Source organism: Cyprinodon variegatus, unplaced genomic scaffold, assembly GCF_000732505.1.
Source record: "Cyprinodon variegatus isolate N-32 unplaced genomic scaffold, C_variegatus-1.0 Scaffold1361, whole genome shotgun sequence".
Classification (NCBI taxonomy): domain Eukaryota; kingdom Metazoa; phylum Chordata; class Actinopteri; order Cyprinodontiformes; family Cyprinodontidae; genus Cyprinodon; species Cyprinodon variegatus.
In genome coordinates this window covers 128,211-145,726 of record NW_015151814.1, presented here as the reverse complement: position 1 = coordinate 145,726, position 17,516 = coordinate 128,211, and the positions used below count along the sequence as shown (strand labels likewise).

The 17,516-nt window shown below is 38.8% G+C and overlaps 1 protein-coding gene across 3 annotated transcripts in view; it reads right to left on the bottom strand.

The window, feature by feature from the left end:
* map3k4 (mitogen-activated protein kinase kinase kinase 4) overlaps positions 1-13,850 on the bottom strand; it is a 27,470-nt gene extending 13,620 nt beyond the window's left edge. For 2 of the 3 annotated variants that reach the window (XM_015402519.1, XM_015402521.1), the window contains exons 1-3: positions 13,639-13,850; positions 2,594-2,781; positions 1,112-2,514 (exon numbers count right to left, since the gene is read on the bottom strand). In XM_015402519.1, the coding sequence (XP_015258005.1) occupies positions 1,112-2,514; positions 2,594-2,781; positions 13,639-13,670 (1,623 nt within the window). In that variant the 5' untranslated portion in view covers positions 13,671-13,850. Of the gene's footprint in view, positions 1-1,111; positions 2,515-2,593; positions 2,782-13,262; positions 13,432-13,638 lie in introns of those variants that run through there. The other variant, XM_015402522.1, reaches the window with a different exon arrangement.
* Between the last annotated feature and the right edge of the window lie 3,666 nt (positions 13,851-17,516).

Sequence of the window (17,516 nt, the reverse complement as noted above, 5' to 3'; positions counted from 1 at the left end):
TAAATTGTAATGTTAAAAATCTAAAAAAAAAGTTGACAGGTTAAAAATTTACACTACTACTACTCACCAATTTAACATGTTTAGCTCTATAACATTTAAATGCACCACTCCAATGTCTAAGAGAAAAAAATTGAATGAACATTTTTTAATGTATGACCACTGTACAGAAGACTGCCATATGATAGAAATATTTACACTGTGCGCATGCAAATATTATTATTATTTTCCTGATCATTTTTAATCTAGCGTGTATTATAGTATAGATGATCTATACTATAATACACAGGTGCTGCTCTGCCGAATTCTCTCCCCAAGAGCTGAATCACGCCATCTAGCGAAAAATCACGCAGCTTTTTCAAATCATGCAAGAATGTGTACAAAACAACAAAGATGGCGCCGGCAACGCTTGTGGGTCATTTTCAGCGAATGTCCGTGATTTTAAAGTAATTTTGAGTGGTAAATTTTTTTTTTTTTGCGATCATTGCACTTGCCTGGCGGGCAAATGCAATGAAATTTGTACTCTCCTGACAATAAAAACTACTTGCCCCGGGCGATGGTTAACATCGAGCCCTGTAGCCTGTTTTAATTTTACCGTTTTCAATTGCTTGTGCAGCACCTTCATGACCTTTGTTATTAAAAAGTGTTTTATAAATAAAGAAATGTTTGATCCTCTGGTGTTAATGCAGGTTTACTAGCTTATTTAATAAATGACAAGCCAACACCAAAGTGTGTTTTTTTTTCTTATTGATTCCTTCCTGATGATCATTTGCCTGATATAAAAAATTAAGCCCCAATATTGTCCTAGTATTGTTGGCAATGATGGGAAAGTGATTAAAGTAATTGATGTAGAAATCAAGTGAGACAAATACAATAGGAACTATAGAATCAAAGTTTAACACCAAATAAATTGGTCATTTTGACCCTGAAAGGTAAATCTTTTGATAAGTTGAGAAAATAGTTTGATTGTAGATAATTGCTTATCAGCCACATGCAAACAGCTGGACATACTATGAGATTATTTTTAGATTAGATTAAATGTAAAATTTGTGGACCATAGACAGAATTACTGACTGACATGTAGATGGTTCTGTTAGAGAAACGATGCCCTTACCTCCAGAGCAGGAGTGTGTCGGAGCAGCGCCGCTCTTGCCCTCTGAAGAGAGCGGTCCATCAGCTTGTGCAGCCGAAGTATCAGTTTACGCAATCCCATCTGCTTTAGAGCTTTATCCACAAATGGTCTGTAAATAGCTGTGGGGCAAAACACTTCGCCTCCAGCAGCCGCTTCTGCACTTCCAGAAGCAGCGGCTGGGAGAAACTCCTCCTCTGACAGGAGTCGGGCAAATTTGGGTGTCAGGATGGGAGACAGCTCTTCCTCTGCTAGATGTCCGACCTCCCCCTCCACCTCTGCATCCCTGTCCTCAGGATCACTGTCAGCAGTAAAAGTGGCTGTTGAGTCATTCTCCTCATCTTCCTCGTTCTCTTCTTCATTTCCACGGGAGCAGCGGGGTGAGGGTATCTCGAAAACGGGCCACCCAATACGTGATAGGTCATGAAGACCCAACACAGTGGCCATAACTCGCAGTTTCTGATTGAGGTCCTGGGTAATATTGAGCCACAGACAGAGCGCCTGCACTCTGCCTTGGAAATCTCGTGCTGCATACTTCTCATAGTCCTTTTGCAGAGCCTGTAACGACGGGTACAAGGCTTCAACAGACTCCAAGAGTTCCATAACCTTCTTGACTTGCTCGAAAGCCAGCCGCTGGCGTTGAAGGTGCTCCCTGCAATCAGCACCAGAACCTAAAGGCTCGGCTGCATTCATAGCTGACGAAGGACAGGCACTAAAGCCCCAGGTGTCTACTCCACAGTGGTTGGTCTCTGCTACAGCAAATGATTTCTGCTCAATCTGACAGAGTCCCTGGGTTATTTGAGACTCCAAACACTGAGCGCCTTTCAGGCTGTCATAGTTGACCTTAAAGTGCAGCACCTTGCTGATGATTTCAGGGATAGCTTTGCGTTCAGTGAATAGAAAAAGGTCCTGGTCACTAGTGGAACGCCGTTCGTGCCATGCCTGCAGCTCCAACCAAATGACCTCATTGTTGTGCCCCATGAAGGCCATGTTCTCCAAGCCCCTCTGCTCCTTTTCCTTCCTCTTAGAGGACATAGATGTGAGTTTGAGCAGCAGGCGTAGAGTTTCAAAGAACTTGAGGCGATCAGCGGGACAGTCTGTCCTGGAGGTTTGTCGATGGGTCCGTGCAATATGTGGCATAGTCAAAGGCAGCTTGCCACTGCTGCAGCCGAGGCTCAAATAATGTTTCCTTGGACCCATGCTAAGAGAACCCAAATTGCCCGGCTTTGAGATTGGCTCTACAATGTAAGAGTCATCGAAGGTCTTCTTGTGGTCTCTCTCTGTAGAACGGATTGTGGTCCTCTGCTTTTTACCCTGCTTATAGCTGATCTCCTCAGTGTTCTCAGCTGGCTTGGGACTTTCTGCCTGGATTGATGGGCTTACATCTGCTGGAATATAAAGAAACATAGAAGTCAGTACAGTTGAAGAATTTCCTTGCTGTTTGGAGATATCAGCTTTTTAAATTACCTTTGTTTGGAGATCGCCCAGCACCCCTGGACTGGCTACTCTTTTGTTTGCCAAACATGCGTTTCATTTGACGCTGGGTATAAGGAGGAGATGTCCCATATAGACTTTCGTCTTCCTCACTAGGAAAATCTGAGGAGTCATCAATCTCAGAGTTCTGTTGGGACGAAACTCCTGCTGGCTTGGCCTGCCTATGAAGAATAAATGAAATGGGAGAAATAAAAACTATTAGGCAGGGGTTTTAGTTCCTTATCTACAGAATTAAATAAAATATAACTTGGCAGAGATGTTAATGGAAGCCTTGCCCTTCTTCTGTCATGTCAAAAGTCAAATTTAAGGACATCTGTTTGCAAGAGAAAACTGTGCAGACCTGTTTTTCACCAAAAAGAAAGTGCACAGTAAATCTCCTCTAAAGCCAGGTAAAACATGCTGGCTCAATGGTAACTAGGCTGGATGTCTGCAGCAACCAGCAGTAATCAAGAGGACTTTGTCTACAGGAGTCCAGCAACTTTCTAAATGTACAACAGTAGTCTTCTGTGCATGACTAAAGATATTCAGAAGGGATAATGACCTATGGTGAAAATGGCAGCTCAAACAGCTTAGGGGACCAAGTCATCATCATAAACTGCCGGTTAGGTCACTGACTGAAAAAGGTTTCCAAAAAAACTCAGTCAACCCTGAGTGCAATACTGTTGAAAAAAAGTAGAAAGTATAAAGTGTTTTTTTTCTCCATTTAATTGATTGATTATGGTGAATCATAATGATGTTAAAAATCAAAAGCCCCTTGAAGATTATCCAAGTAATCAGCCAGTGATTGGTTGATTTTTAGCTTGATCAGTGAGGACTGGTGAATAGATGGTTGGGAAACTAATACAAAAAATAAGATCTGACCATTATCCAATCTATAAACACGCCATACTTGGTACACACTTGTACTGGATGCAGTTACTGAATAAATGAAGTCAGGGAAAGCAAAGAGATGCATTAGCTATTTCAGCTGCAAGTTTATTCAGGGCTGTGACATAGGGTGAGGTTTTCAGCAGATAAAAAGAGAGCTTGATAGACAGCATAACTGCTTTATCTTATTGGCCTTTAAACTTTTATATAAAGAAATGCTGGATCTAGAAATATAAGGCATCTTTTCGAAACCTTGGGTAAAGGTAAGGCTCTATGTTCTCTGAGACTTTCACACCATAAAAACTGCTTCTATAAGAATTAAAAATGATTTAATATATATCATGTAATCATTTTGTCTTCTTTTAATATAATAAAACAATCCCTCTTTAAGGTGACAGCTTTGTCCTGCAGCGGTATCATGTCACAATTTGTAAAGTAATTATTACAAATTACTTTTTCAATGATTAGGTTTTATCAAAGTATTTTTCAGTAAAAAATAAAATCAAAAGTCAGTTTTTAAGACAATGCAAATAAGAAAATCAAAATATGGAAATCACAACATTTCTGTTCAACATAAACCAGCTATGACTGCGAGTCACATGTAAGGAAATGTAAAAGGAGTTGGATGATGAAAGAACTTGGAGCATGGCCAGGAAGGATTCATTTCGGGGAAATCAAGAACAATCGGCACGCTCTCCCAGATTACAATGTCAAGAGTGTTGTCCCTCAATGTCTTTCTTACGCGTTTTTAATGGGATTAAAACGAAAGCCTGGAGAGCTTGACCCTGCCACCCTCCCCAAAAATACAAGAAAGAAGCAGATGACAGAGAGCAAGAAAATGGGTTATATTTATACCGATCACAATGACTGCCCTCATCAATCATCTAACCGAGAAGCATTCCCCAACACGTGCCTGTTAACATCTGTGTAGTAGGAATATAAAGGGGAAAGGCTGGGTATAATTCCCTGGAGAGGGAGTATTGTTAAAGGAGGGGAGGGGGTAATCTGGATATCAGTTGCTGAGGCTTTTTAAAGGAGGCAAAGAGAGAACTTCCAGATTCTATTGCCCATCTGCCCCAAAACAGAATATGTCAGACAAACCACAATGCGTCCGCAGGCAGCTGTAGACATACAGGGCAGACAGACACCTGCTGCCAATTCTTTAAATCCAAGTCTACATATCTTCATTAATTCAAAAGGCGGTCAAACGATTAAACACATGGGACATTTAAGGTTTTAAAAGTAATAGTAGCAAACGGCAAAGTAGAAAATGTTAGAATTTAATTAGTACAAACATGGAATACTGCTAAAAATGCCAAAATCTGCAGCTGCATGTGTTGATACAAGAATTGTTAAATAACACAATATGTTGCCCTTGTATTTACAAATTTGAAAAACCATACGATAATTATTCAGCTGAAAAAATATGCGACAATATATACCATAAGTATTTACTTGTCATTTATTTGATGTATAGCATAAACCACTTAGAGATAACTAAACTTATATCTTATCCCTATACATATTCATATTCTAAAGCACTAATGAATGAATTGTAAAACAGCACAGTTAATTGAATTCAGAACAGGACAATTTTCTAATGCATTAGAAATGACAGGAGGAAGCAATATCGAAGGGTCTGTCAAAAAGTGTTTTACTAGTCCAGAGACAATAAAATATATAATTAATTAAAAAAATACAAAATAAAACTACGGCGTCAATCAAGAGTTAAACCTTCTCACTGTGAAGGTTGAGATTCTGTATTATTTTTATTATATTTGCCTCTTTGTTAGAATAGGCCAACCATTAGATAAAGTACCGACAGTTCTGAGACAATGAAGAAAACAGCAGGTACACTACGGTAAATGTTAGCTAAGCTGCTAAGCAGCATGGGCCAGTTGGAGAAGAACGTTACTCCTGCAGGAAGTGAGGAGAAATTTAGCATCTAAGGCTACGTTCACATGGCAGGCCATAATGCACAATTCCAATTTATTTTTGTGAAATCCCATTTTTTTATGCGTTGACATTTACATTTCCAAATATATGCGAGTGTGAACTGCATTCATACAATGCAAGTGTAACACATGCACAATAGAGGTCAAAATGATGTCACAAACAAACGTGCTCTGTTTCTGCGGAAGTAGTGCTGTAGCGCATCTACAGTCTGACTTGGAGAAGGTGTTTCTCTTTAGATCTTAAATACCACAAATCATGAAAGAAAGAATATTATAGTAAAAATATTTATGTTTAAAAAATGTATTGTAGGGGACCAGCCAAGGGCCCATCAAGGAAAATGGGGAAATATTGGATGGCTACTACTGTAGCGCTCTTTCCCTACCTTAAAAACACAATCTTTTCAAGAAAGTCAAAAAGAAAAAAAAAGAAAAATAAAGGCTTCTCTTCACATTATGGTCCACCATGATTGTTGAAAGATGCAGAATAGTGATCTTTGTTGAAAATTAATGACATTCAGGTCGGATGAATGCAACCTGGTTGTTCAGACACAGGTCGCATTTGAAAAGATCAGACTCATATCGGATTCAGGACCACACAGCCATGTAGCCTAGGTCGCATTGGAAAAAATTTGGATCTGTGTTGTTCAGACTGCCATTAAAGATGAGATACAGGTTGCATATGGCCAAAAAAAAAATCGGATTTGGGTCACATAAGGCTGCTGTGTGAACATAGCCTGAAAGTCTAGGAAGTAGTACTGATGTACAGTTGCTGTCCATAATACAGCAGCAACTGTACATCAAAGACTCTGTGCTTATTGGCAGCTGCAATATCTCTAGTTTCTTATAATTTCCCAACCTGGCTAGCCAGACTGATGATGTGCAGGGCTCAGGTTAACTCCTACAAATTGATGCAAGTTATCAATTAATAATTTGATGTAAAGTTGGCCGATCTTATCATAGACTAATGATTATTAAATAAGTGGCCATTTTCTAAAAAGCCTAAGTGTTCTGATGTATTAAGAGGATCTTTCCAAACAAATATGTGATTCCAAAAGGAATAAGACAGGAACGGGGTTCGATATACAACATACAGGTTGGTGTTCATTAAGGTGCAAGCTAAATCTAAAGGCATTCAGATGTGGCTGCAGAATGAATTTATTCTCAATTTTCTCAGTCCGAAGCACAAAAAAAACATAATTTGATTAATTTGTTTTTGATGCTGCATCCCTGTTTGCATTTGTTGAGATCAGGAATTTTCGTTCTCCTTGATGTTCTGATATGAGGCATCTAGATTTTATTAAGTAAAAGTTAGATTGGTTAATTTATTCAATATCATTTGGTCTTCAATTACATCTAGCAGCTGCTTTACCACGTCTCTTTAGAGGTCGAGCTCTATTTGGTAGTCACCATCTGGCTTTGCAGTATTACATCAGATGGTGCCGCATCCGTTTGTCATCTCATCGCGCCCAGTGCTGAAATATACAGCGTTACTATTTACCTTTAAACTTATACATATGTATGTATATATATATATATATATATATATATATATATATATATATATATATATGACATACCAAAACAGGTACCTATAAGGTTAGTTAATAAAAGAATAATACAGTGTTAGAATTTCCAATGAATAGAGATATAAAACTATCATTAAAAGACAGCATACGTCGATGTCACATGCCGTCAGATCATTTGCCACTTTGCTTTAATGAAATTGATGATAGATGTGATATAGCTCTGTGTGTGATCAAACAACTTTGTGCTGTTAGCAGTGCTAACCGAAAGCCTTCCCAATCAACAGCACTTGTTGCTAGCAAGTCTTTTTCTATCAGGTTACAAACTTTTTGCGCAATATATTCCAATTTTCTTATATCACATCCTTCCCCGCAGAGCACAGCAGAGATTAACACCGCTTCCCTATGTAGCACGGCTAAAAGGGCACTATTAGGGTGTTAAATTAAGGACTTCATTGAGTGTTTAAACATGCAAATAGAACCTCATTACATGCATTCTGCATCCTTGTTCTGATTAAACAGTGTGAATAATCCCAGACCAGGCTTTCAACTGTGACACATTGCAAATACTGGTGAGGCTCTGCTTAGGAATGAACAGTGGACGGCGGCCACACTACAATCCTGAAAGAAACCTATTCTATGCGTGTCAGTTAATCAGCGGGAACAAATTTGAATCTAATAAATCATCAATCAAAAGTTTAATATTCATTGAGATCACACTGTTAATATGGGACTGCTACAGTCAATTTTTTACGAGGGAAAGGAGGGTAATTCAGCAGAATGCTGTGTGTGCATCCTGACTTCCCATGTCCTTTTTGCTGCAACTCTCTTGTTTGGAAGCTCTGGCTTTCTTCACAGCTCTATATACCTCCTTAAGGCTTAGCAGTGCAATGTAGGATGACCCATTTTGGGTCAATCTGAAATGGGTGATGTAGGATCGGAAGACGACGAATTCTTCTGCATTTGTGAATGTACAAATACCACCAGAATTCAACTTGCAGGCAAGGTTAGACATTTCCTTCAGCCTTTGCAATATGCTTGTCATAGACCTTCAAGAAAACTCTTTTAAAGAACGGATACTGCTTTATTCAAAGTAGTACTACTAACAAAATATTTATAATAATTTTACCAGCAACTGTTTTATCTCTACGACATCAAAGCCAGTTTATAATGCAACTGAACAGGAGCGGAGAAAATGCAATATATATCATCCCAGGTGATGCCATCTCAGAGTCACATGGGAGGAGTAACACATCCTGTTGGTTCAGGATGTGATAATGTTATATTGCCAACTCTAAAAAGATAGTATGGACAAAAATACAACTTGAGTATAACAAAGCCATCTGTTCAAATGCACAGCAATGTCCGGTAAGCCATTGCGTCAGAGCAAACACCATGCCGCAAAATCCACTCTTTTTTAAAAAAGCAAACCTCTAATTTAGGTTAGGGAATAATCCTGGATAGAATCGTACCACTCTAATAATTCAACTGTGTATTTTCCAAACCTGTTGAGCAAGCACAGCCTTGCCGTCACAGTGACATCACAATAATGATTAGGCAATGTAAATATTGTAAGAATTTGCAGGGCTGCTGTGCGTCTAAAGATAAAAATAGTTCATGTATGTGAGAGAGTGTAAAAGCTGGTTTTAAAAAGGCACTTCACGAACAAAAGAGCATTACTAAATCACTCAGGAATGAAATAAGAACCGCTGACGCCATCACTGCTGCTTGTTTGTTAGGTTTCCATGGGACATTTCAGGCACAGTGTGTGCAGTTTCATTAAATGCTCAGAGATTTCTTCTGGGTTTTTTTGTTTTGTTACATATTTTTCTAATCCTACGCAAAAACTACGCAGAGAAAGTTCCATGGCCTTTGTGTCCTGTAGTTAACCACAGCCACACTATGGTCCTCAAGCTCATCCCTGCTGGCTGCCACTAGTGAATTATCACTGCAGATGGTGTCTGGCTGCTCTCAATGGCTCATCTGATGGCTCATTGGTAGTCCAATAAAGGCCAGAGGAATGCTCGTGCCCCCGAGTAGAAACACTAAGTGAATAATAAACAGCACAAAATCGAAAGTGTTCTCTGAATAGCGACAGAAGCGGCGATACCGGAGGCTGCCAGAGTCAGGGGGTCCGACCTTTGACACCAGCCATCCACCCTATTGTACATGCATGGGGACGCTATTGTGTTGCTGTGACACGTGGCCCATGAGGCCCACAACTGAATGCCACACAGCTGGTTAGTGAGCACACTTGCTTACAATGCCCAAACTAAAGGGGGATTTTTTTTTTTGGGGGGGGGGATAGGAAAAGGAGGGAAAGGTGGCTGGAGTTTTGCAAGAGCACACTTTTCTCTAATTAGTTCATACAGGCATAGTTTAAGCTCTGCAGGCTGAACACCTACTTTGATTACCCCCCACTGTAGGAAGCATGCATCTACTAGCTAATGCATTCAGCTTCCAGTAAACTGCTGATATTGTGCAAAAAGTAATAATAAGGGGGAAAGAGTGTGTGGACTTGTGATCGCTTCCATATGGAGGTTTACATCATGCATTCTGTAGCAAGAATATCTGACCCTTTTGTACATACTGTGATTAAAAAGGCAGAGAGAACCACAGTTCAGTCCTGGGATCATAGTTTGTCAGAATTCGCAAACAATGAACACAAAGTACTTGACCACACCCATTCACTGGAACAGTGCGACACTGCCGGGATTGGACCTCCCAGCCTCTCCAACATGTAACTGTGGAAGCCTGCTGTTCACACACAACAGTAAACCTTTATTCTGCAAGGTATTACTTCAAATGCATACTTAAAATTACACGGCAAATCTTGTACAAAAGAAACTCGTTTAATGCAGTGGTGGAGCCTGCAGACTAATATATCTATGCCTCATGGCAAACAGGAAAACAGTGACTTGCATTCGTTTTATGCAACTTGCATCAGAACATGCAGCTGTCTGCTCTGCTTTTAAACTCCATCTAAGACTGTGCCATCATGAGCACCGAATACAGCTTTCACTTTCATTTAGACACACGTGTTGCAAACAGAAAATCAAGAGCACAGAGCTCTGCATTTCCCAAACTTCTGCGATATATATCTGTATATCAAATGACTGAGTTTCATACAGAAATATTATCACAGAGGAAACAACAGATTATAGAAAAAGAATGTGAGAAAATGAGTTTCTCTCTTCGAAAGCAGGTGGGGGAAGAGATGAGATGCAGTTAGGAAACGTTTAGGAGGATGATCCATCTGTATTCTGCAGTCTGTGCCGAGGGCAAATGTGAACGTTAATGAGTTCTACCCGAAGAGAGAGGCTCTAAGGCTCCAAGCAGCAATCTGCAGCACACTGCATCACATCCTGAAATCTCTGGAATGCCTGTGAGCCACAATGTCTTGAGACTGAGTGAGAATGAGGCATTATTGACAAAGGACCTCTGTGCTTGCAGAGATAGAGATAGCCTTCAATTGCAAAAAGAACACATAACTCATTTTTCCCAACTTAGCATGCATTGCATGCAGGGGCATTTTTTAAATATTGTTTATATGCATTGCAACTGTGTAACATTAGAAGTAAAGTATAGACACCCACCAACTGATCAATCACAAGAGCGCTGTTTAAAGGAGCAAATCTCTTGTGTGACTGTTACTTGTTCCAATTCAGTTAAGGCCAGCACATGCGTGCTGGTGGACATGGCAACTTTCCATGTTCAGTGTCTCAATGATCTTGGTATAACTGCAGACATGCAAGGCAGACCCCCTGGACATTAAGGAGTGATTTGCCAGCTACTTCTCTACTGGACATGGCACTAATTCACTCCCTTACTGCTTCAATAAGGACATGATTAATTTGCAAAACAGATTTTTGCAAATTCATTAGATGCATTAAAGCCAACAGCAATGACACATTTCAAACAAAAAAAAACCTTAAACAAAATCTTGTACTTTCTAGTAGAAATCCAAAACTCCATCTTTTCCAGGAGGATTCCTATCATGCTTTATTCCAAGGACTAACATATAAATAACAATGGTTACTGTTCACATTTGAACTGATGTGGAACCTGGAAATCAGTACTACGCTAATGTCATCTTAAACGCTAGCCTTGGCTACCTGGATCAGACAAAGATGATGATGATGCTCCTTACTTGCATCATCTCTGTCCATCCACGTTGCTGGCTGAAGATGACGGGTCGCTAATGGATGCAGACATGCAGGGCTAGTAGCCGTAGATCTGAGGCTGTTAAATATTGTGCACTCTTCAGCCTTGAGAAAAGTCTTGCTCTAAACCAGGTGCTTCCTCAGATTAGAAGTATTTCAGACACTCGCCTTGCACTTTGCATCACAAAGATTGCAACGAGCGTAATCTGCACCCCGTATTAGAGCAATTTCTAATCAGTTATGCTTGTTTTCTTTATTATAACAGCAGCTTCTTTCGCTATCAGGTTTTTTTGCAGGCAGAGCCGTGGTCTAAATGATGCCCTTAGGTACCAGAACTTGGTATGGTTGAATTCTATGTGAATCAGTGCTCGGCAGTACCAAAAGAATTCAGACATCATTACGACATATGCACAAGAAAAACTGGGTTGTATGCATTTTGATCGGTTTAAATGAGACACACAGTGAAGGAATTAGAAGATTGCCACAAATAAAGCATAACAGAAGACTACAGTCCTAATGATTATCAAGGGAGTTTACAGACCAGAAAGAGTTAAAGCTTTTAGTTTGGGTGCATTTAATAAACAGGGAACATTTTCTAGTGTATGACTGATAAAGGAAATTGATAGTTTCCAATCTCAGAGTAATAGTGTAAGGTATGTGTTCTGTTTAATTTAAAAATCAGAGACAAATTTACCTATGAACCATATTTATAAACAACAGGCTGTTACCAAAGTGCTGAGCAAAATTCAATTTAAATCAAAGGTAATTGGGGACATTGTGTGTGGAGTTTAAAAATGAAATAATTTTGAAAGCTAAATAAAAACAAACTAAAGCATAATTAATGCATAACGCGTTGATAGAACAACATTTAACTGTGCACTTCATTCTTTTGGCCTTTACTTAAACTGGCAAAGAAAATTTAAAAGACAGCCAGAGGATTAACCCTCAGCAGTTTAAGACGTGAAGGGGTCCTAATAATAAATTCAAGTTGTTGCTCTGATCACTGACACTATAATGGAACAAACAAATGCAGAGACGCTGCAAAGTAGCTGCTGCAGGGTTTTTGCAGGGAGGTAATGTTAACTTCACCAGATTTGTTTTTACAGCAGCACAGTGCAAATAATCCTTCATTCCTGCCCGTTGATTAGCGCATCTCGGGAACTGTACTGTGTGTGGATTTTAACAATGAAATAAATAGGATGTTTGACGATATATGCATACATGAATAAATGCTAAGCACTTTTCCGTTATTTGTTCTTTGTTTAAATGAAATCTATGAGTTCTATGCATGTCTATAGTAAAAACACATGGGCAAGATTGTTCTCAGCGGAAAAGAAAGGATTCCACCAGAAAAAGCATGGATTAGTAAATCTGGAATTCAAAGCTTTGATTTGTAATTGGTATTTTAAATAGTGCTGCAGCTAAAAGCCATTTGAAATAGAAGCAACAGCACTGCAAGCTGGTGGTTATTATGATTGTCATGCAACTAAGCTGGACAAAAAAAAACACCAAGAGGGTCAGTGTTGCACAATCTCTCAATCTGTTTGTGTATTCACTTTGACAGAGTGGCCACAAGAGGTAATAACAACTGCCCTGTGCTCAATCATTTTCAAAATAAACAATTAAAAGAGAAAAGGGCTGGTTATTTACTTAATATCAAGATTGCTGTAATCGCCAAGAGCTCATTCGACAAGATAAATGTCCTAAAAGTTACTTTCTGCGCCGACAAACAACTGCTCGTTAGCAGAAGGGAGGAGATTGGAAGACAAAACAGCAGATTCCTGAGTGTCTAGTAAAAAAAAGGAAGAATCTCCATAACCAGACGTGCATTCATTGCAAACATTTTAAAATAACTGCTTGTATCAACCTGCAGATGTGTTTGTTTTGTTCACGCGAAGAAATTTGTGGAATCATTTCAAACAGTTGTGGTGCATTCTAGAAAGAAAATCTATATGCACAAAGCATACAGAAAGTATGCGAAAAGTCTGGATTGACAACAACAGTAGGAGCAACATGCTAGCCTAAAGTTTGCGCGTAACGGCATTATTGAAGTACAAAGTCGATAAAGCTATATTAAAATCTCAAACCCCTTAAACTCCGCGTTATAAACTGATTTTAACAAAAGAAAACACACCTGAGCTCCGTCTGCCTGTGCTTAGCAACTCGCGGGTGAACAATAAACTGTCAGGCTACATGTAGATGTTAGCTAGCTGCTCCCTGTTATGTCGCTTCTCTTCTCCCCTCTGCTGCCTTTATCCTTTGCATAGCATCCCCCTTTCGCTCTAGACACTAATAAACTACTGAGGTTATAATAACAACACAAATTTAGCAGCTCCTCTCCAAAAAAAGTTACAACTTCACAGTTGCAAATGCATTAACCTGCACACTATTTGACAGGAAGTCGATTTCTGAAGGGGTGCGCGAGCTCTCCCATAGAGCTGCAACGCGGTTCCCTATTTGGCAAAGCGAGCTGCTGCTGGGGAAGAGTCTGCTCAACAAATCCAACATACCTGCTCGGCTTGTTGCGATCTGGAGGCTCCATAGCAAACAAGTGGCTTCTTGCTCCTAGCCGTGCATGAGCCACACCATCTCTAATTTGTATCTGATACACTTTGCACCGATTGATCTTTGCACTAAAGATGGATCTCGGTCTCTTTAAATCACTTTCTATCCGCCGGCACAGTGGACTCTCGCTTGTGCGTATGCTGTCGCCATCTTTCCAACGTTCATTGAGGAGGAGCGCCACAGCCTTTCACGACTACGGCAACTCGGATAGGTCATCTCTGCTGTCATATGAACTGAGAATGGGACGTGTTATTATCGTCAGAGTGGAGTCACAATGAATCAGTTGTCATAAAAAAATATATTTAGACTATTTTATATGAGTTTGCGTACAAAACAAATCATTTGAATCTTTTGATCATGTTATTGCTTTGCTATATTTTATTATTTGTAAAAATACTACATAAAAATATTACTATTAAGCAGTAGTAGTATTTTTATGCTGCATAAATAAACAAAATCAACCTGCAGTTGATTTTTTTCCCATTTTGAAAGGTAAATAAAAACAAACTAAAGCATAATTAATGCATAATCTGTCGATAGAACATTTAACTGTGCACTTCACCCTTAGCAAAAAGTACTTTATTCAAGTATACTAAAAGTGCACTAGTTTCATACTTAAAATCAGGCAGTGCACTTAGAGTTTATATATATATATATATATATATATATATATATATATATATATATACTTAACAATAGTATAGTCAAGTGTACTTGACTTACACTGAGAAGTATAAAAAGTGTTTACTAAAGTATACTTTAAGTATACTTTAGTAAACTTAAAAATGCCCCAATTTAGTATACATCAAGTATACTACTTTTTGCTAAGGGCAATTCATTTGGCCTTTACTTAAACTGGCAAAGAATTTTTAAAAGAAAGCCTCAGCAGTTTAAGAGGTGAAGGGGTCCAAATAATAAATTCAAGTTGTTGCTTTGATCACTGACACTATAATGGAACAAACAAATGCATCATGCTCATTGTGAAATTGTGGAGTCACCATTTACTTTTTCTAGCAGGACAAAAAAAAGTTACTCACACTTGATGACCAAATAGATAAAGCAAACTGCAGGTCAGTCTTGAAAGGCAATGTTTAATAGAGATGAAATTAAAGTGCAGGGTTAACTTCCAGGAATTCCTGGATTATATATGTCAAAGCGCACATGTCATACGATGGGGGCATGTTCATAACTTACACAAGGACAACTCTGGGTAAATAAAGGGGGCCTTAACATGCCATGAAAAAAAACAATTATAAAGTCATCCCAACAGAGCAAAATCCATATGTTGCACACATACAAATGTTTGCTGGGTTAATTATTCCAATATATTTGTGTTATTAATTGCACTACCTCTGTATCCCCCTGCTTATGCGCAACAAAGCAAGGCTGTTACTTCACCTGCCTAATGATACTACAAATAAATAAAGGCCACTTTGGTTAATTTCTCAGAATGGTGAATATAAAAACCTTTTAATGTCCCCTTTAGGGGGAATTGAGGTATATCATCATTGTTTAAATCACGCAGATTAACAAAACTGTAAAAATATTTATGAAAAGCAAACTAAGATTGTACAGTAAGAGCAAATTTAGAACATATGAAAATAATATTGCATTATTATTATAAAATATCATATTTAGACTTAAAAAATTGCAACTTAGAAAGATAATCTAAAATATATATATATATACAATATGAGCATGTATATTTGTGCATAGTAAAGAACCAAAAGGTTAATAATTTGGTGCAACACAGGCAGAGTTTATCCTACAACCGGAGGGCTGTGGGTTCAAGCTCCGTCTCCGGGTTTTCAATGTCATTGTGTCCTCGGGTCAGACACATCATCATCACTGATGGTGGTCAGAGGGCCTGTTGGCACCAGTGTACGGCAGCCTCAATTCTGTCAGTGAGCCCCAGGGCAGCTGTGGCTACAATGTGGCTTGCCACCATTTGTGTGTGAGTGTGTGCGTGAATGGGTGAAAAGCATTATATAGGCACAGGCCATTTACAATTATTAACATGAAATTGGAACAAAAAGGACAAATAACACACAGGGAAGCAAGTACTTAGAAGTAGTTATTGTTATAAAGTTTAACACCTGTTGGTTGAAAGGATCTGCAGCAATGCTCCTTTGTGCACCTAGAGTGCACAGTATGTTACTGATGGAGCTCTCCAGCTTTGCAACAGTTTAACGCTTTGAGTGGGAAACATTGTCCAACTGAGATTTTATTTTTCCCAAAATCCTCTGTCTCTCACCACTGGCTCTGTACTGATTGGACATCCTGGGATAAAGCTAGTCTCTCTGTTGGCTTTCATATCCACCTCCTTTCAGCTGTAGGCAAGCCGGTTTTGTTGCTCCAATTCACTCAGTCCTATGTCCACTCTTTGTACTCTAAGTCATCCTCACCTGTGAAGAGGAAATGCTTTTTTGTAATAATCAGACAATATTTGTAGAGGGCATCCTGGTGAGTTTAGGGAGAGGTCTGCAGTGTAGAAGGTGAAACGAAATAGAACGAGAAATGCTTCATTGGTAGCCCCTGTACCACAGGCCAGCCTGTCAGAGGCACAGCCCTGTGTCCTTCACACACTGTAGTAAAGTAGGGAATTATCCACTGTCAGTGGTCCATTCCTGCTAGCTTAAGCCAGTCTCTTAGAAGTTTTTGACCTTTTGCTTATATTTGACAGTCAGTTATAGCTATAATCATTAATATGTATCATTTCGAATGTATTTTTGAAAGCTTCTTTCATGTTTGATGTAACCGAGTCAGGCTTGTTAGACACCTTGCTCATACACACCCTTAAAGCTCAGCCCACAAATGTTCTATGGAACTGAGCTCAGGGCTTTGTGTTGGCCACTCCTTTACATTGACATTGTTGTCCTTAACTCACCTTGACACTGATTTAAGGACTTTCTTATGGCTATTCTCCACTGACATAGAAGATCCAGCGGCAATACTTTAACTTCCTGCTTGTTATCTTGAGATGTTGCAACAAAATTCACCATGTTTTCCTTGTCTAGCCTTTTATCAAGTCCTGCAAGAACCCTGATGAACATACTACCGTCATTATAATAATTTAAGGATCACATTTTCATGCTTAAAGGCGTATTCTGTTGTCCAACACAAGAAAAGTAATTGTGGCTAAAAATTTCATTTTTTTCATTATTACATCAGAGAGCAGTTTTAAAAAAAACCTTTAAGCCCTATCTGAGAATACTTGAACTATGAGTTGGATTTCTACTTTACTATTTGTGTAACAGTTTCTTTCTTTCTCAGGTGGCCTTCAGCAAATGTCCAAACAGAGCATCATTATTAATTATGGCTAATGATGCTTTCCTACCAGATTTGCATCTTAACAAGGTATTTTACTTTTTTCTAGGCTTCAAATGCATATTCTTTACCATCACATGTTTATCTTTTGAACAAAGAATGTATCATTTTCCAGAACTGTATCATGGAGATTCCCATGCTGTTAATACTTGCAGGTGAACCTTGAACCCTTATGTATATGGAATTTGCCACCTAGAACAAACCAGATATTTACAAAGGATTGTGGTCTTCTTTTTTACTTTATCAGACAGGGTTGAGCTGTGATTTGTGTGGTGTCCTACGTGTTTTCTGCCCCACTTTTGTATTCTTTATATCTTTAAAATGTTGTTAAAAGATTACATAGCAAAATGCTGCACACAAAATAAAAAACGTCATATGAAACCATTCATACAAATATACAATAAGAGTATTTGATTCTCCAAGGAAAGCTGAATAATGCTACAATTCTTGAAGGTTTTCGTTTGTTTTTTTTAAAATCCTTTTCCCTGTTATAATA